This window comes from Panicum virgatum, chromosome 2N, assembly GCF_016808335.1.
Source record: "Panicum virgatum strain AP13 chromosome 2N, P.virgatum_v5, whole genome shotgun sequence".
NCBI lineage: Eukaryota > Viridiplantae > Streptophyta > Magnoliopsida > Poales > Poaceae > Panicum > Panicum virgatum.
Window position 1 is genome coordinate 60,667,588 of NC_053146.1, and position 19,167 is coordinate 60,686,754.

At 43.5% G+C, this 19,167-nt stretch overlaps 2 protein-coding genes and 1 long non-coding RNA gene across 8 annotated transcripts; 1 reads left to right on the forward strand and 2 right to left on the reverse strand.

The window, feature by feature from the left end:
- Positions 1–2,431: 2,431 nt before the first annotated feature.
- Positions 2,432–5,018, reverse strand: LOC120661554 (protein translation factor SUI1 homolog). The gene is made up of 5 exons (XM_039940453.1): positions 4,776–5,018; positions 3,285–3,359; positions 2,971–3,182; positions 2,813–2,866; positions 2,432–2,719 (listed from the first exon to the last, which is right to left on the reverse strand). Exons 2-5 carry the CDS (start codon positions 3,319–3,321, stop codon positions 2,675–2,677), a joined length of 348 nt encoding a protein of 115 aa, XP_039796387.1. The 5' UTR covers positions 3,322–3,359; positions 4,776–5,018; the 3' UTR covers positions 2,432–2,674.
- LOC120661553 (tyrosyl-DNA phosphodiesterase 1-like) lies at positions 4,895–15,620 on the reverse strand. Of its 6 annotated transcripts, XM_039940448.1 has the most exons (17): positions 15,476–15,620; positions 15,082–15,273; positions 14,710–14,982; positions 13,847–14,065; positions 13,393–13,453; positions 13,027–13,103; positions 12,693–12,950; positions 11,449–11,538; positions 10,676–10,810; positions 9,686–9,835; positions 9,237–9,340; positions 8,662–8,715; positions 8,478–8,568; positions 8,223–8,300; positions 7,992–8,133; positions 7,830–7,915; positions 4,895–5,029 (listed from the first exon to the last, which is right to left on the reverse strand). In XM_039940448.1, exons 1-16 carry the CDS (start codon positions 15,491–15,493, stop codon positions 7,842–7,844), a joined length of 2,016 nt encoding a protein of 671 aa, XP_039796382.1. In that variant the 5' UTR covers positions 15,494–15,620; the 3' UTR covers positions 4,895–5,029; positions 7,830–7,841. The 6 variants fall into 6 exon arrangements, 5 of the variants coding, with proteins under 5 accessions (XP_039796382.1, XP_039796381.1, XP_039796385.1 ...); XM_039940447.1 differs by lacking the exon at positions 4,895–5,029 and having other exon boundaries at positions 7,579–7,915; XM_039940451.1 differs by lacking the exons at positions 4,895–5,029; positions 12,693–12,950 and having other exon boundaries at positions 7,579–7,915.
- Positions 15,621–15,818: 198 nt separating this feature from the next.
- On the forward strand, positions 15,819–18,925 carry LOC120661555. The gene is made up of 2 exons (XR_005669936.1): positions 15,819–16,062; positions 18,072–18,925. It is a non-coding gene; the product is annotated as an uncharacterized LOC120661555 (long non-coding RNA).
- The last annotated feature ends 242 nt before the right edge of the window (positions 18,926–19,167 follow it).

Consider the following 19,167-nt stretch of genomic DNA (forward strand, 5'->3'; position numbering starts at 1 on the left):
GTGGGCATGGGCACCACCGCCGTCGGCCGTCGCGGCTGGGAGATGGAACGTGCGGCGTCGCAGCCTCGCAGTCGCAGGGCGGAACGTGCGCGCAGATCGCAGTCCGGCACGCTTGTCAGGGAACAGTAATGCTCCATTGCTCCTGTCCGGCCACGGATCTTGCCGATGCTCTGCTGCCTGCCTGTGCCCAGCCCTGCTGAAATGAAGATGATCGATGACACCACTAGTCACACCTACAGGATCGTATTCGATCCAGCCTTTTGTTTTCGTCTGGAATAGGTGCCGTGGGAAATTCGGGGAGCATCACGAATCCAGGAACCAGGAAAAGTGAAAGGAGAAAAGGGTTGCATTGCATGTGAGGCTGACGAGGAAAAGAAACAAAGGGCGAGGAGAGATCAGATTAAAGAAACAAGGGGAAAAGACGCCTCGACGTTTCGACGGCAGGACCGAAGCGACAGCGCACGGCCACGACAACGAGCTCCGGTTCTCCGGTAGCCTCGTCCATTCAAACTTTCGACGGCAGGAACGCAATGAATTTGAATTCAATGAGAAAATTGTTTCGAGTCATCCAACGACAGTAAAAAAAATGTAACTTTTTTTAGAGAACTACTAGCATCGTGTCCTAGTGGCGCTTTGATCTGATCTGGGCAGGGCCACAGCAGCTGAGCTGATCGCACGACCGGAATACAATAAGCGCAAGCAGGTCGGTCCAGTGACAGCACTGGCCAGTGGCGGCGCGCCGGGCACGAGGTCGTGCGCAGAGATGTCCGGTGGATTAGGATTAGCCTGCTGATAAACAACGTTAACGGCTACTCCTACGAGATTAAGCAGCAGACGAGGCAGGCCTCGCTCGCCGAATTTTCTGGCCGGGAGCACGTGGATCCCATGTTCGCCGCACCTGCCCGGCGCGACACGAGGAGACATCTCAGGCCTGGACGGCGATGCCCCCGTCGTGCGCCCCGTCTCGTCTCAGGGAATCATCAAAAGCCGTCGAGCCAGTGGCGGAGCAGTTTCAGAAAACCGACCGCCGGCCTGCCGCGGGTGAGATTCCGAGACGACGGGCAAAGGCACTGCGAGGTAACGGAAGCATGAGATCGCCTCTGATGCCTTCACAACGTGCTCGGCACTGAGTTTACTGCTCGGGGGGCCAACACAGCTTTGCTTCTTCTGTGATGTTGTTTTTCTCTTCTGCTAATGCTCATTTCCCTAACGTTAACTGCAGCACGCTGGCAGTACCACAACCCTGTATAGAAGATCACGCTTGGGTAGGATAAAATCCGGTAATGATCAGCACAAATGAAGGGTAAGGTTAGGCCCTGGAATACTGAGCAGTTTCTTTTCAAAAAAAAAGAAGAAGAATCCTGAGCAGTGCTGCCGACATGGTACGGGATGTCGGAGAATCATTTTCATTTTCAAGAACCCCACAGGGCCCACAGTACCCGGAACCAACTTGTCCCTAGGTTGGACACCGGGCTGCTGCGGCAACAGGCTTAGTTGTATACACGCCGACAACAAGGCAGTATAAACGGGTGGACCCGCCCATAATATGCTGTTCCCGTTCATGCCAGGCTGCTAAGTAGTTTCACTGCTCCAGCAAATCCTGCTGAAATTCAGTTTTCCAACCTTTTGTGTTAGAAGCGTTAGCTCAGGCTCAGTGACCGGAAGAGAAAGTTCAGACAATTCAGCTGGTACAGGTACAGCCTTCCTGTTTCTGTATCACGCTCACGGCTCATGCAAAGCTTGCGCCCTCTTCTTCCAGCTGATGCAACAAATACAACTGCTCTCTATTCAGGATCGCAATTATCACCACTTCCGCGATACAAGAGCATCACACGAGTTACCCGATTGTAAAGCAAAAATCTTGCCGATGGTTTAGTTCCCAAATTTTTTTCATGCGCTATAACTTTGAACGTTTGACTATTAATTAGAAGTATTAAATATAAATAACTGACAAAACTCATTCCATAACCCCGGGTGAAATTACAAGACGAATCTAATGAACCTAATTATGCAATAATTAGACAATATTATGCTACAACAAACAACCTCTAATAATGAATTAATTAGACTTAATAGATTCATCTCGCGATTTCCCGTCCATCCGTGTAATTAGTTATAATACTCCTAATTAGTGTTGCAAATGTTGCCAAAAAATTTTGCCCACTATTTTTTGCTAACTAAACGGGCAACAAGGAACCAGAAACTACTGACCGCACGAAAAGCACACATGTACCTTGGCATGAAACTACTAAACGGGCAACTAGTAGAAATTTCAATGGACCAAACACAACAGAAACAAAATTCTCCCATGTTGATCTACCTTGGCATGAAGCTTTGCAAGAAACACGACAAAAAGCACACATCCTCGTCACCCAGTAGATGTGAACGAGGCAACAGAAGTCGAGTGAAGCAAGTTCAGTAAAAAACCATCTGGCACACAGCATAGCGAAATTGCATTTATTCAACCTTCTGATAGAGAAGCAAGCCATCGAACGACGGAGCCTCGTACAGGTTTAGCCACAATGGTAACAAGCATACAAGCAGAGAGGTGGCTAGGTTTTATGTGTATAGTAGAACGCACAGGCGTAGGCCTGCTTTTACACGGCTGGATATGCTCCACCCCCGGATATATAGCTGCTTTGCATGCAGGGCTTGCTATGGACCCGACGGTTGCTCAGAAACCATGAATCTTGATATGTTCCTTCTTCACAATGCCGGCCTGCAGGACACAGTACAAGAAGAATTAGTCATCTTGCATGCATGATGCATCGCATTACCGCCATAGGTAGGAGACAAACAAAACTATCCCTACCTGGACAAGGAAATTTGAGACGTTCTTCCTCTGATCACCCTGGAGTTGAATGACCTAAACCAGCAAAATATTCATTGGATAAGAAGCTCATACAAGGTTACATAACACATAGGCATGATCCAAGAACACAAGTTTGGCCCCAAAGAAAAACACCATACCTGTCCAAGCTCTGGGTCCTGGACCACTGTACCATTGCAGCAGAACTCTTTCTTGAGATCTTTTAGGATCTTGTTGTAGCTGAATTCCTTCTTCAATCCCTGGACAGTAGTCAGACTCTTGCGACCATTACGCTGCTGGATGCGTACATGAACGTAGTCCTTTGATCCTGCTGCCGCACCAGAGTCCCCAGCATTGGCTTCAGCAAAGGGATCTGTACCGTGTAACACAAATTATAATAAATTACTCGTGTTCCAGGCATTGCAGGCTTGCAGCCCTAAGGCAACTGAGAAACAAAAAACTATAACTATCATACCGAAGGCAGTTGGGATCTGAATGTCAAGTTCAGACATGAAAACTTGACTGGCGAGAGTGGCAAGCTACACAAGAGCTGTCCAAATGAATGAAATAAATTATTAGAACATGAAGTGTAGAAAAGCATATTGTAAAAACATCCAAATTTTCCTTGATCACGCATTATTAAAATGACAGGACAAATTTCTGCTGGAGCCAGATAGGGTAGACACTGAGAAACGCTACTGAGTAGAGAAAAAAAAAACTGACTCCACAAGGGAATCCAGGAGCAATTTGCACAGTTGTAATAAAATCTCAACTGTATGATATAGCTTTTCCTACAAGCAAATAAAAAACACAGAAATGGGGTGCGTTCAAGAATTCAGACATAACCCCCACCATATGAGTATGTGAAATGTCTATATTGAGATGCCAATGGCTTCTTATCACTGTTTGTGCAACAATATATGACATGTGCCATTGTAATTTACACCTCGTTATTCCTCTCAGCAGTTAATTTATTCCTAGAATACACACCTTCTAAGGTTAACTTAAGGCATCTCAATTATAGAAAGATCTTGCTCAAATTTTTTTTATAGAAATATGTCAGGGAAAAGAATGATGTGATCGACTCATTGACATTAGAACTAAGGAAGCTACACTCAAATCAATCAGCCAAAACAGAAATTGAGCCATTAGAAGCACCATCTTCAGCCCTTTCAATTCCTAGACATTAGAACTAAGGAGGCTACACTCAAATCAATCAGCCAAAACAGAAATTGAGCCATTAGAAGCACCATCTTCAGCCCTTTCAATTCCTATTTAGATTATCAACTTCAGCTTCATCTCATAAAGGATGTAATTTAAATTATTTCCATCAAGCTTAAATTATTTTTGTACAGATATGTTAAAAATTATGTAACAAAATATCTTCAAACCGGATCAAACTGACTGACAGAATCCAGGGCTAACAACTGTACCCAATCTGAGTCTAACCACTTGACAGCAAGAGAACAATTGATTATAACCACTTGACAGCAAGAGGACAATTGATTATAACCACTTGAAAGCAAGAGAACAATCATCATACTAATACCTAATAATTCATGGAAGAATTATCGAACAAAATTCAATTTTGATTGCAAACTCCCCCCTCAAAGGGGGAAAAATGGATAGGGGCATTTGCTCACTTATATGGCAAATTATAACGAAGGTTGGCATAACCTTCCTAGAAAAAAACAAGATCAATACCAATTTAACACAATAACCTAGCACATATAGAGTGAAAAATATTATTGGCAAGCATCATTCATAACTACAAGAACCGAGACATAAATAAGAGAGAACCCCACCCTAAATCCCAAACGTTTTCTGCGAAGACAACTAAGGTCTTCCTATAGAATGGATCCTAAACAGCTAAACCGTGACGAAACTACAAGGACACAAGCAATAATCAACATATTTCTTCACAGAAAGGGTCAAAGGGGGAAGGGGGGAGGGGTGCGCTGCGTACCCTGGGAGGAGGTCGAAGAGGAAGAGATCAACCAAGAACTCGCTCGGGATGATGTAGATCCTGAACAGGCGCCGGAAGTCCTTGGTGCTCCTCCCTCTTCTTGGCGTGGGTGCCTCCTATTTATGGAAGGAGAAAAGGAGGGGAATTTATAGATGGGAGGAGGAAGACGCTCCGTGGTTTCTTGCCTCACTTTTCCACCCTTTTCTTTTGGCCGCAACGACTGCTGGTTAATGGCTGTCCTCCTCGTTATTATTCTGTGGCAACACAACTCTGGTTGTATCACTGTGCCCGGCTGTCGAAGACGAAAACACAGTTTGGCCTTTGGAAATATATATAAGTTAATTAATTGTCTCGTGCCTTATCATCTTCTGATCATACGTACAATAGAGAGAGATACGGTGCTCAAGACTTGGTTAAACGCTATTGCATCATGGAAGGAACTAAGTGGTGTACTGGTGTCCTGCAACTTTATTATCCGTTGGTCTGAAGCAACTATGTGATGCCTCGTTTGCCACCATATACATAAAAAAAATAGTCGCGTAGCGGACCAGGACTCGGTCACAGCCTCACATCACAGGGAATGGTTTAGTGGCAGCACCACAATCGCGCGCGCGCAGGCGCAGAGGATCCTAACCAGACAACGGACGTACGCGAGTGGTCAGCATCCCATCCCAAGCAGCGTCCGGCGATGCCTCGCCGGAGGATTAGCACCAGCATACACGTAATTAAGTTAATTAATAAACACTAATAAAAGTAGTATTAACTAATCGGAAACAAACCGGAGGCCGAACAGATCGGATTCCCTCCGGCAGGCGCTCGCCCGCCGGTGCGCCTAGCGATGAAAACAGTCGGGAACGTCGGGAAAACCCCTCAATCGTTTCTTAGTCGGGAACGGGAAAATCGGATGGGAAAACGAAATCGGTATTACGGGATATCGGGAACGGAATCAATCGGTCGGGAGCATGCCGATTACGATCGGGAATCGATAACTCAAAACGGGAAAATATATACGACCACTTTAAACATTTAACTCGATAAAATAATTACAACTATACATAAATAACATGGAAACAAGACTCGTATAACTAAGAAACACAGGTAAAGTGAATCATGAATTCACAATTCACGTTGGAACACATGCAAACAACAATTCACGTTTCCAACACAGGTAACACAGCCGACTACGACAAATACGGGAATTCCCGCGGGAATTTTCCCGGCTGAAAACGGGACCGTGAAAACGGTCGGGAAAACACCCCAACCGTTCCCGTTCCTGCCCGTTTTCCTGTTTTGTTTTTCTATTTTCCCATTTTTTTTTGCGGAAACAATTTACGGTCGGTTTAAACGGTAAACGGAGCCGGTCGGGACGGAATTTTCCCGTCCCATTTTCAACCCTAGGTGCGCCTGCGCGCGCGGATAGGTCTTCACGTCATCACGTGGGTCGCCGCCCGTCGGCATCCTCTCCGCGTCCTGCGCGCGTTCTCTTGTACCCGTGGGGGCTGGGGCCCGCGTCTGGGGTTGGCGTGGAGCCGACGCCGGACAGGAGGATTCACGGGGAGGGGGGGTGGGTGCTCCGGTGCTGCCCGCCCCGGCCCGTCAACGTTGGCGCGCGGCTGGGTTCGGGGTCGGAGCAGGGTTCACCAAACCGCTCGGAACCGGACCGGTTACCGCGGTTACCGGTCTAACCGGCCCGACCCGGTTCCGGTTCCGGGCGGTTAGAAACCGGTCCAAATTCAAATTTTAAATTTGAATTCGAAAAAATAAAAAAATTCTTAAAAATACTTCAAGTTGCGACGAATCTAATGTGTCAAATTTTTTCAAATATTCATTCATTTAGTATACTTTGCGAGCATTTGAAGTTAAACAAAAAAACATGCATACAAAAGTATACAAATACAATGTAAAAGTAGTAAAAAAAGAGTTGGAGGGTTCATTTAAGCTACAACATATTATACAAATATTCATTTAGTATACTTTGCGGGCATTTGAATTTAAACTAAAAAAATTTGAATTTAGCCTAAACCGACCGGTAACCGGTCTAACCGGCCGGTTCGATGTTCGAAACCGATATAACTGCGGGTTTTGAATTCAAATTTGAATTTGACCGATTTCAACCGGTAACCGGTCCAATCGGTTCGGTAAACCGGTGGCCGGCGGTTAGGTCCCGGCGGTCGGATAAAAAAACCCTGGTCGGCGCACGCGCCTCCGTTTCGGCGTTTGGTTGGTGCGTGCGTGGGTGCCGCCGCGCCGCGCCGCGCCGGGCAGGGCTCGGGCGGTGGGCTCGCGCCGTGCTTGGCGTGGCGGCCTCACCCGGCGCCAGCGCGGGGGCGCGCCGACCGGACCACGCGCCGCCGCTGGCTGGCCGGCCGGACCGCCGAAACGTGTTCGTCGCGGACGCTGCCGAGCGAGCGGCGGCTCACTGCGCCGACGCGTTTAGCGTCAGCGGCTAGGCCGATTCACTGACTGATCATGATCCAGGACCGACAGTTTAACAAAAGCAGCGGCGGCAGCAAAAGAATCAAGAACCGGCTCAAGAGTACGCTACACAAGGGGTTGGCAAGTACTACCTCCGTACCTTAATATTTGACGTTTCAGACAAAACTTTACACTACAAATAAACTAAAGTTTGATGTCCTAACGTCATTTAAAAAAAATCGGAGGGAGTACAACCCAACTTGAATTCTAGACCGCTCTTTACGGGAGCATGATGCTCCGCCCCGAACAAATTCGATCAGGACGCCTCGGTGCATAGGCACCGCAGCAGCAAGGCAGCCAATGGCCTTTTGCGCACGCGTCCGTAGGATAGGACGGAAATATGAAATATCCATTGCCACAATAAGCTGAAAGTATCCAAAGTTTTACACGGCTCATGAATTTGTCCACAGCGGGTCGAGTGGTCGGGACAGGACATGTGGGGTACAGGAGAAGAGCAATAAGGCGCCTCCTCTACAAGCTAATTGTTAATATTGGAACTGGCCACTGAGAGATCAGCAAACCACTGGCTTCGTCTAAGAAAATGGCTTTATCGCCGGTTAGGAATCGTCGCCAGCATACCTTGTTAGCTTGCTAGCCATGACGCGGCCACACCGAACCATACACATCCTTCTTTGTGTACCTCCGATCCCATGACCAAGGGACATCTGAAAGGGCGAAAAGCTACGTTTTAGGACCTTTACCAAGACCAAGTTGCAGCAACATTTGAGACAAGCAGCTAACCTTCTGGGCCATAAGGTTGTGGAGGGAGTTGATATGGCACAGGCAATCTGACGGTTTTTGTAAATGGTTCCGATTCTTCATCGCCTTTCCAGCAAAGCGTGACCAGCTTGGTCTTGATCGTCTTGCCAAGGGCGAGGCCATCCTGATATATACACATAAAGACGAGCGATGACAGGAAGAGATTTGCAGAGTAGCAATTCACATGACGAGCAAGGAACGATCTGCTATTACCAGGCTTGAGCGGTTCTTCTCCGTGCACGAAAATTGTGGTATGGACTTGAGGGTTTGGGGCAAGAACAACACACCTAACTGAAAAGAGATAAAATGGGTAAAATGAAGAAGCATCAGCCATGATTCTGACAATTACAGATTCGCAACAGTATACATAAACACTTCCTTGTCTTAAGTTGTTTCACGTTCCTTGTGACGAAACAAATAATCTCAAATGTCCAGAAAGTCTCATGAGCTCATAGCGTTCCCCATTACCTCATACGAGCGTATCATTAGCTGCGTGTTGTTCTTCTGCAGCGCACCCCAAGCAGCTTTGCTTAAATTAGATGAGGTAAGCAGAAACCATCTGATGGAAATAGACAAGATTTCAGATAACAATCACGCAGAGAAATATCAGCCATCTAGTCCTGGAGCGGAAAGAGGGTGCGCAAAAACTTACGCAATATTTTGACCATTGTAGCGAGTAAAAGTTTTTATATGAGGCATAGCACGACTGGCAAATAAATAAGAGCAAATTGTTGTCAGTTCTTGTCAAATAGTGAACACTTGTACTTTGAAGAGAAGAAAAATTAAGATAAAAAAGTTGAGGATGCAAAGGCTATATAATTGACTGGGCATATTGCCCACTTTAACAAGATACTTTAAAAAAGATAGCAAATAAAATCATTGTTTGGTACCTGATTAAGAGTTTTTGACGGTTAAGAATTTTTCAAAAAAAAAAGGAAAAGGAAAAGGTTAAGGCACCTGATTAAAGGTCAAAACACCAATCGTTAGTCCTGCAAACAATGTGAGGTAAAACCAGACAGCCCAGAAATTCTTGTGACACAAGCCATATTACATCATACAAAAACGGTGGAAAAAGACTGCAATGTGCAAAAAACTTGTAAAACATGTGTTACGTGGTACTCAACAACTGGTACATAGCAATAGCACCCTAAGGTGGGGTAATCATCACCGGACTTCATTTGAATAATATCATAGCTATTCTGGTAACTGCAAGAAAAGAGAGCATACCAACGACCCACATGGTCTGCTTTCCACCTGGTCCAATATTTTCTCAAGAAATCCTTCTCGACATTCTTTTGAGGGCTTGGAATGCAACTACCAGCCGCATAACCCTACATATGAAGTATCAACCACAAACAAAGCAAGTAAATGTGGAAAGGTGATATCATCATATTCAAGTTAAACACTAGAAATCACATTGTGCAAGCACTGATCCAGACAATGAGACAATCAATGCAAGATTATAAGTATTATTTTTCTATGTACTCTAAAGCACATTACCGATCAATCATGGTAAACTACTAACAGGTCGTCAACATTGGTCAACAATGCATAACCAGCAATGATATTTCATATCTGCCATAGTAAATTCATACACTAAAGAATCAATTCATCAATTTCATGATGCAGGCACTAGAAGCAAAACTATCAAGCTTCTACATAGCTTAAATTAATACCTCTATTGAGCACCTAACATCCTCCACTGTAGGCCACACAATCAGTGGCTTCCCGATACCCAGAGGTGATCCATCATCTGATTTACCAGCTGACAATGAGTATGTAAATTCACTCATCCATTTCTCGTCAAGTGATCCCAAGGAAGAAAACTGCATTGAAGAATAAACGTAAACCAATGCTAAGCATCCTATAAGATTTCAAGTTTGATGGGAGATATTAGGGAAATTGCATGCAAGAATGCAAGTCAAATTTGTGACAGCAGCGATAACATAATCGCTGATGGTCGCTCACTCCAGACTTGTAATCTGAGGTTTGGGTGGTGGTCGTAGTCATTTCTGAGTATTTTGTGGCGCCTCTCCAAGTGATTAAATTTGTGGGTGGGTGGGTGGGTGGGGGGGGGGGCTTCCCTCTCCCATGTATACTTTTCCTCTTCTTAATGAAATGGCACACATCTCTCTTGCGTTGTTAGAGAAAAAACATAATCGTTCAGGCAATAAATGCTGATTGTTTGATATTGATCCTGCATTCCATACACTCCAGTAACACAACACAAGGAATTTTTCTTAACCTTCAAAATTTAAGATACCTTCTAGGAACAACATTAGTTTGCAGCAAAGTGCGCGGATCAGGCCACTCCTAATGAAGAAGTATGACAGAACAACTAGCAGGGCACAAAATTTGACATCATATCAACTCTGACTCTTAATTTTAATCAATCCCAAATCAAGAATCAAGAATTACTAAATATATTTACCACAGCATTTGCAGTCAAACAAAATGATAATTTGATAAGTATTTTTCTCGAATATGCAGGAGAGCTGCATATCATTGCATTAAGAAGAGGAAAAGGCCAAAATAGCCAAGTTACACACACCACCACACACCTAAGACACACGCCACCACCCCAGCCCCTGGGGGTTCACAGTTTGAAAAATAGTAACGCGCCGATAAATCAGAGGGGGATAACTTGATAAGTAAACAAAACGTACCTGATAAATCAGAGGGGACTTACAAAACTGTTTTTCAAACGTGCATTCTTCAAGGACACTCCTAAGCTTCATATGGCCCCACTTCTTAATACTGGGACCCGCATGATAACCAGGAACTGATCCAATCAACCTTACCTGCAAGCAGCGTAAAATCAGTTCAAGATTAGATTATGATTATGTATAAAAAAGGACTAAAAAGATGGACTACATGTTTGTTAGTGTGCTTATGTTTCCATGTACATCTGCTCTCGGAAGTAAGGAAGTTGATCCCATCAAAACAGAGCTACGCGTGCTCATGCTGGAGTGATGGTGTGCTTTTATGTGGACAGTGGGCTGTCTGTTCATGAAGTGGAGGAAGGTAGAAGACCAAACTTGATAGCAAAGGTAATAATCAGTGAAATCACAAACTAAAGTGGAAAAAATACTTTGAAACAATGAATTACGGCAGCCAAAAACCACTCAAAATGACAGACTATTATTCATTTTGCATGACAGAAACCTCACAAATCAGCAATCTGTGTGCAAACCTCACATAATCCAGTGCCAATGGTCATATGGTTAAGTAATTGCAATTATTTAGACGTTAACTGAGCTTGGAGAGTCATGCTAACCCAAATGACATATAGACAAAAGTGGTATACTGGTATATGGCAAAGATACTCATTTTGGGGGGTATTCATTTTTTTACAGAAGACAAATGGTATTTATGGTACAGCACCGTGTATTCCATATCATAATTTAAAGTAGCTGTGAGGCCAAAGAATCATACTAACCATTGCGCTACTATAATCAAATCTTCTAAAGAATGATGCATTGATATTGACATCGCCAACCACAGGGAGATTCACCCTGAACTCAGGCCACTGCATTGTCATGAGAACAATTCACTTCGCTACTTATCATAGACAATATAAGTTTCATAGAACTGCAGCTGCAGGGGAGACTAGTACAAGAAAAATAATAGCCAGAAATTAAGAATTAAGAATAAGAATAGAACTGCAGCTGCAGGGGAGACTAGACAGCTCCAAGATAATTAAATATGTTAGGATGAGTTATGGTGCTATCTATTTTGCATTCCTTCAGTATGTTGCCAACAATTCATGGAACCATCTGACAACAATCTTGAAGTGCATATTCCCTCATTCAGCAGTAACATAAACTTCCTTTCTCATACTAATACAGTAGAAACCAACAAACGCTAGTTCACAAGCTCATTCCTTAAGCCAACTTGTTGAATAGTGGACTCTGTTTTTCTTTAAAAAAAAAACTGGAACCATTTCTGATTTTCAGAAGAATGCAGTTAATTATTTCCATTCTCTCTGATATGATAGGAAACTGATTGAAGTTCTAATTTTCATCCATCAGTAAAAATCAAGATTTTAAGTTCTAAACAACTAAAAGATGAAACAATAGGAATTGGGCCTAGCTCAACTGGTTGGAGGTGGGAGGTGTGGTTGTACATCCTAATCATCCAAGTTCAAGTCCACATCAACTAAAATTGGGTGCCTATTTCTTCCTCTTAATGGAAAACCATCTAGTTCCTCCTAGGTCAGATCTTATTTTAAAAGTCTGAAACAATGCTATAATTAAAAAAAAAACTCGACCGGGCAGGGGAAAGACCACCCCTGCGGCATTATATTAAGAAGAGGCCAAGTTGACCCCGGCCGAGAAACCCCCCGAACCCTGGCTCTTGATCTTGGGTCTGGTGCCACGTTCCTGGGACCGTTACCCAACGGGCCGGGCCCAAGCTGACAACTCAGCCCACTGGGTCTGGTGCCACGTTCTTGGGACCGTTACCCACCGGGCCGGGCCCAGGCTGACTACACAGCCCAAGTCATCAAGAGCACAGCGAGGAAGGTTTTTTTCCGCAGGCGGGGGAAATCCGCCCCGGTGGGGGTTCGAACCCCCCACCTGCGGGTGCCGCCGGTTGCGCCCAGACCGACTGAGCTAACAACCTTAGGCAACAATGCTATAATTACATATTCATACCAGCAGCAAACAGGAAATAACCTGCTACCTTAAGTGCACTGAGATAATCAACCAGATCATTTTCAAATGGAACTTTTTTATTGATATCCTTTGCATCTTTCCAAGGAAAGTCTTGCATCCATAGACCTTGACTTTTGTTATTCCAGTCAACATGTATCATATTTGCTGTGTGCACAACAACACGAATCCCTTGAGGATATACAAGCAGCATGGCCTTGGAATGATGTGTTCCAAATGAAATCGGGAGTGGAGGTTTGTGGAGGATCCAATTTGCAGGCTTCATTTTCTGTCACCCAGGCATGAATGCGAATGAGAAAAAGAAACAAACAAGATGAGATAAATGGTTTTAGCGATTTTACTACCTTCAAAAGCTCCAATGAAGCACCGTCTTCTCCATGTATAACTAGGACATGAGGAACTTTCCTCAAACTTGGACAGGCTGGGTCATGTAGCATCTAATTACATAATATATTTATATAAAAATGAATACTGCAGAAAAAATAGGAAAAAAGCACATTTATATTTGACCACATTATCAAACACAATATAAAGAGCATGAGTTACCAAACTCCACAATTAAAGCCATATTTCTAGCTAAAGAGATTTCATCATTGCATCGGAAACAACTTTAGCCCTACTACCCTTTTACAATGCTTAATATTTCACATGAAAATCAGGTATCATAAAAATGAATATAACCAGCCTTACTTGTAGCATAAATAACTTACCAGTAAGCAACCAATCAACATCCACCATATAATCTGAGAGAACTGCAAGAAGCACTTCACCCTAAGGTAAAAGTCATGGTATGAGAACTAGTATTCTTCTCAGTTGAATGTGGCAATATTGGAAATACAGTGCGAAAGTGATAAAATACGGAAGCACAAGTTCAGAAAAAATCATGAAGAACTGCAGACCAGTTGAGTTCTTTTTGCTTGTATTTGTTCCATATAGGTTATCCTTGAGTATATGGCGGTGAATATGAGGGCATGGTGTGCAAAAGTGCTGCAATGATTGCTTTTAGAAGGTTAAGGAATTAGTTCTAACTTCTAATGCAACAGTTGTGTCAATAATAGATGTTATCTGAATATAGCTGTAACATGACATACTAAGTAAAATTAGCTGAATGAGCAAAGCATGTGATTTACACCAGTGATATCACATAGGTTGAATGAGCAATACCTGTATGACATCCTGAACGGTAACTGACGAACTGTTAGCCCATGATGGAAGACCCTGGACATGCATAAGGTGAAAAGTCAAAGAGGGCACATCATTTGAAGGATCGACGGAGTGCATTCTCTCGTTACTTCTCTTGGAAGACCCAGCACTGTCAAGCAGACTTGATGTTTGACCAGAAGCCATGTCAGAAACATTTGTGCTCTCTTCTGCAAAACTCTCCTGATTATGTAACACATAGAAAAAGATATGTAAGAATCAAGATAGTGCACCAATTTGAATCATTTAATGGTGTGCTGGTGATTTCACATAGGGAATGGAAATAGAAATAAATTCAAATAGTCTGCAAGCAAAAGGGATGAGCAATTCAACACTATGTTTATGAGTCCACCCTAGTGATGAAAATCGGGAACTGTTTATGATGTGCAGGAAAAAAGAATACTTCTGTTCAATGGTTCATTTCCACCAGTATCTGAGATCATGATATACTACTAGATTTCAAAGAACAAGAAGATTAATATGTATAATCTTACATATACAAGAATATTCAGCTGCAGTATCAAGAGATTCATCATTCATTGTCAGAACTTCAAATTTAAGAGACTTACCCCCCCCCCCCCCCCCAACTGTAGTTGCAAAGGTAACTGATTGGGCCCAGATCAGTTAAAACAAACATCACATACATGGATGGGTGAGTATTGCCCAGAACAAGCAGAACCTAAAACATATAACTGCAGCTAATAACAGATTAACAACAGGGCATCAGCCCAATTTACTAACTCTCACAAAGACCATGAATTGGCCTCTTGTCAGTTAAGCAAACATCAAACAGATTGATTGTTAACAAAAATAGGACATTAGTTAACCTGTAGTGTTCTTGCCAAAGCTTCATCTTCCATAATCTGCCGATTCCTTTTGACAGCTGCACTATCTTCCTCACTGTGCCTCTTTCCCTTCTTCAGGCCGCTTGAACCAATTGGAGCAGAGCTTTTATGTTCAGCAGCCATATCCATGTACTTCACAAAATAATCACCTGGAATCAGTTCCAGGACATCGTCGTGTGTGATCTTGGCTTTTTCCTGGGCACAAACCTTCCTCCTCTGCCCCTCTGATCGGACAATGATAGGATTTGGTCCTTCCTGCAAATTCATTACAGCAGCTTATTTTCCAAACTAAAAGACAATGAAATGCGATTTTGCGGCATCGTCAGCTATCCCCAAAATTTTAATCATACTCACCACTACGACTTCAATGGAGCCATCTGGAGAGGCATGGAGGCTCAGATGCTTGCGGCTGATCCTCTTGTCGGCGATGACCAAATGATTCCTCCCAACGACATTGGAACCCTCGAAGATGGGGATGGTGGATACGGATCCATTAGATGAGTCAGCATTGTCCTTGGCGAGGGGAACCAGAGTGCCGACCCTCACCTACAAAACCAACGCGCCACATATCACTTCAACGGACTGCAACGCACCGTCCTTAACTTCCTGATGGACGAAAGGAACCCATCGACCCCGAATTTCGCCCCGAGCTCGGACTGCGTAGCGGGCCGAATAGATCATGATTCAGAGGCAATTCGCTGCACTGTATTTCGCACGGAGAGATAGAGCCATAGAGGCGGTAACTTACTCGAGACGCATAGGCCATGAGGGAGGCCCGGGGAGAGTGGTTCGAGCCTAAACCCTAAACCTCCGAACTGTAGCCATGGCTGCCTAATGACATCACATGACGACAGGGAGAGAGCTCGTGCGGTGAAGAGACGTGGAAGATGCACACGGAGGCTGCAGTCTGTAGGCAAAACGCGCCGACTTCGGATTGTTCAGTCAAAACCCTGTAGGAAGCCTTAATTACCAGTAAGAAGTAAGAACCCGATCAAGGATCCATATGTAATTACGCTGTTTACCGTGGAAACATTGAGAATTTTCTTTGGCCTGCCCTGATCTGCCGCCGACGCCGCCTGCCTCCGGAGCAGCGCCGTCACTGCCCTCTCCCGCTGAAGCCGCCGCCGCACCAGCCCTCTCCCACCGTCGCCTCCCCAGCTCTCCCCCGCGCCTCCGGATCTGCGCCGGCCTTCCCTCCCCTGACGTCGCTGGTTCCGGATCCGCGATTTCCGGCCCTTCCCCTGACACCACCTGCCTCCGGAGCCGCGCCGTCGCCCCTGCACTTGCCCTGACGCCGCCTGCCTCTCTGTGCGCCGGACTCCTCTGTTGCAGCTGGTATCCCCTCTCTTGCTATTAGTTTTAAGGGTCATTTGCAAAATTGTCTTTATTTTGAAGTCTAACTACCCGTTTGCTCTTTTTTACTAACTTTGCATGTTTGCCCCTTCAATTACATGTTTTTTTCTGTTTTAGTGCAAAACAGGGGCAGTTTTATAATAAAACAGGAACAACCATGCAACTGGAAGACTAAAATAAGAGCAAACATGCAAAGTTAAAAAACAGGGGCAAACATGTAGTTCGACTTCAAAACAAGAGCAACCTTGCAATTGTCCCTAGTTTTAATGCTATTAGTTTTAAGTATTAGATAATTGTGCAGTGGATGATATGCCATTTTGATCGATGGATGATTATGCATGTTTTGCTATATAGATTGCTTGTTGTAGAATACTGTTATATGCATAGGATTCTTTTGATGAGGTTCTGGTAGTTGCTACTACAATTTTTAATGAGATTATGATATTATTGTAATATATAATTATGTAGCCAATATACACAAAAAAACATAAGAATTATTGACTTATTCTTGTATTCGGTAAAAAAATGTGATATTATCGACCTTAAGGGCACTTCAGACATTTTACCACTCAACTTAGATAATCGACTCAAAATAATCAGATAATCGACTCAAAGTAATCAGATTGCCAAACACCCAGCTTATCTAGACAGTCGATTCTACATGTAGTCACAAAATCTTGCTTCTAAGAAAAACGAGCTCTAGATAAGCGGAAACAAACAGAACCTCTGCCTTCCTTGCGTGATCGCACCTATTCCACTGTCATGATCTCTCCGGGTTCCAATGGCTGTGGAAACGGAGAGCGAGGTATAAAATGTTTTTGCTCGTTTTATTGAACTGATGAACATCCCCTAGTGATGGTTTAGCCCAAGTAGATCTCTATAGTTTCTAGCACGCTTGCAAAAATTAGGGAATCGACCTTTCCTTGAAAAGTGGGAGCGTTTTAAGGACTCACCGTGTGGCAGAAAGTTTGTAAAATTCACACTGCGCTTTTGTGGGCCCGAAGAACAGATTGCACAAAATTAGAAAGCTATGGATGCATGAACTTATGAGCCCTGATATTTAATGCTACACATTGCCTGGGATATCCACTTTTGCTCCTTCAAACAGCGGTCAATGCGCAATGAAAATTTATTTTATATAATGTAACAGTAGGATGCTATTGATATTTTTTCTATTACCAAAATTTATTTTATATAATGTAACAGTAGGATGCTATTGATATTTTTTCTATTACCAAGTTATTGCAAGTCGGCACACACTAAAACCAAGCTACCATTCTCATTGAATTGGGCTGCTCTTTAATTCATTTTAAGTGAATCAGACACATAAGTAGTCATCTATCATCTCACAAGAACCTCCTACGACTAGACCACACGGGCACGCTTGTAGCCAGCAGTTCCAGCCTTCCAGGCCTTCCACAAAGCACACAATTTCCATCTCCACGTCCATTTCTTTCAAGGAATTGCTACTCTGATTGGATTGTGTCATGATACAGTTACCAAAGAAAAATTTATGTATTTAGCAGAACCTTGATCCTTTGGATTTGTTGCATGTAGTTTACTTAAGTACATTAACCAGATTAGTTGCAGTACCTAGGTATTACCATACTTGTATTAGAATTTGCAAGCCTCTCCTGCATCAAGCGCGCCAGCCTTGATTGATTATGACTATATATTTCTGATGGGTGATGTCAGAATGATTTGTAGAAATCTATTACTAGGTACAAAATGCCTTGCTGGTTCATCTTTTGCATTTCCATAGTAAGAACAAATCTGGTGTGTCCCCATTCCTGAATATCACCACACACTTTCTTGAAAATTTTTAATGTATCATTTTTATATTTCCGTATCGACGTGTAGGTGATATTTTATATAAGATATTAATACATCTGCAGTTTCCCTCTCTTAATTTACAGCAATATGGCTATTTTCTCCCTGTAATATGTATTCGTTGATTTTATTATCCTCAACCTTTTGTTTTATCAATGAAGCAGGCCTTTTGGTATAACAGTTTTTGAAGAACTGTCCGTTATATTGTGAAACTAGGATCCTGATCGTTATGGACCAGCAACCTCAAAATGATGCTGATTTTCTTGAGCCATCAGTACTCTTAGATGAGACACATTACCAGGAGGGGTACAAAAATGGTTATCATGATGGCCTGTCATCAGGGAAGGAAGATGGAAGGCAGGTTGGTTTAAAGATGGGTTTCCAGGTCGGTGAATAACTGGGTTTCTATCAGGGCTGTGTGGATGTGTGGACATCCGCAACTCGCATTGATCAGAATGTGTTCTCAGCTAGGGTCATGAAGAACATCGAGCAACTAGCCGCACTGGTAAGCAGCTATCCACTCTCTGATCCGGAGAGTGAACAAGTTCAAGACGTGATGGAGAAGATAAGGCTGAAATTCAGGGTTATCACTGCAAGCTTAGGGCTGAAGTTGGAATATGAAGGTCGCCCGGCATCATCGAAACAGGATGTTGAGGATCTGTGAGGGTGACGAAAATTTTGGTCCTTACCTTATCTTTGCCGTATCTAGTTCTCCCAATTCTGTGTTCAGATCATTGGTATCATGAAGAATTTGCCGCGAGATAACGGTCAAAGCATGAATCAGTATACTGCTGTAACCTTGCCTTCAGTTTTGTCTTAACTGCTCTCTCATCCATGATTAGACTTTACTCTTTAAGGGGTTCACCAGAGATCCACAAGTATGTTTAATTGTGGAGTGATTCTCTCTCTCTCTCTTTCACAACTCAAAAAGCATTATCCTATATCATCGAGTGTATACCAGCACCCCCCTTATCCGTTTTCGTTTATGCTATTAATTCTGCTTTAAGCTGCCATACTCCTACTTTCAGTTGTACAATCTTTTAACGTTGTCTTTAGTGCGTCTTTCCTGTTCTCTCATATGTTGTTCATACGATTAATCTTTATAAGTTGAGAAATATCCAATGAGGTTCTTGATTAGTTGTGGAATACTCCCCTTTCACAGCTCAAAGCCCCAAATGCATTACAAGAAGCACCAATTGTTTTCCTTTTCCATTTTATTACTGGAGGGTTGCAATATTTTTGAGCCCTGAAGTATTT

What these genes read in the sequence shown, in the direction of transcription:
- LOC120661554 (XM_039940453.1), bottom strand. Translation starts at nt 3,321, where the DNA reads ATGTCTGAACTTGACATTCAGATCCCAACTGCCTTCG. An exon ending in TCAGATCCCAACTGCCTTCG is followed by an intron (nt 3,183 to 3,284) that starts GTATGATAGTTA and finishes TACACGGTACAG; the next exon opens with ATCCCTTTGCTGAAGCCAAT. An exon ending in TCTCAAATTTCCTTGTCCAG is followed by an intron (nt 2,720 to 2,812) that starts GTAGGGATAGTT and finishes TGTGTCCTGCAG; the next exon opens with GCCGGCATTGTGAAGAAGGA.
- LOC120661553 (XM_039940448.1), bottom strand. An exon ending in GCTCCATTGAAGTCGTAGTG is followed by an intron (nt 14,983 to 15,081) that starts GTGAGTATGATT and finishes ATGAATTTGCAG; the next exon opens with GAAGGACCAAATCCTATCAT. An exon ending in TGTTGATTGGTTGCTTACTG is followed by an intron (nt 13,104 to 13,392) that starts GTAAGTTATTTA and finishes TACATGACCCAG; the next exon opens with CCTGTCCAAGTTTGAGGAAA.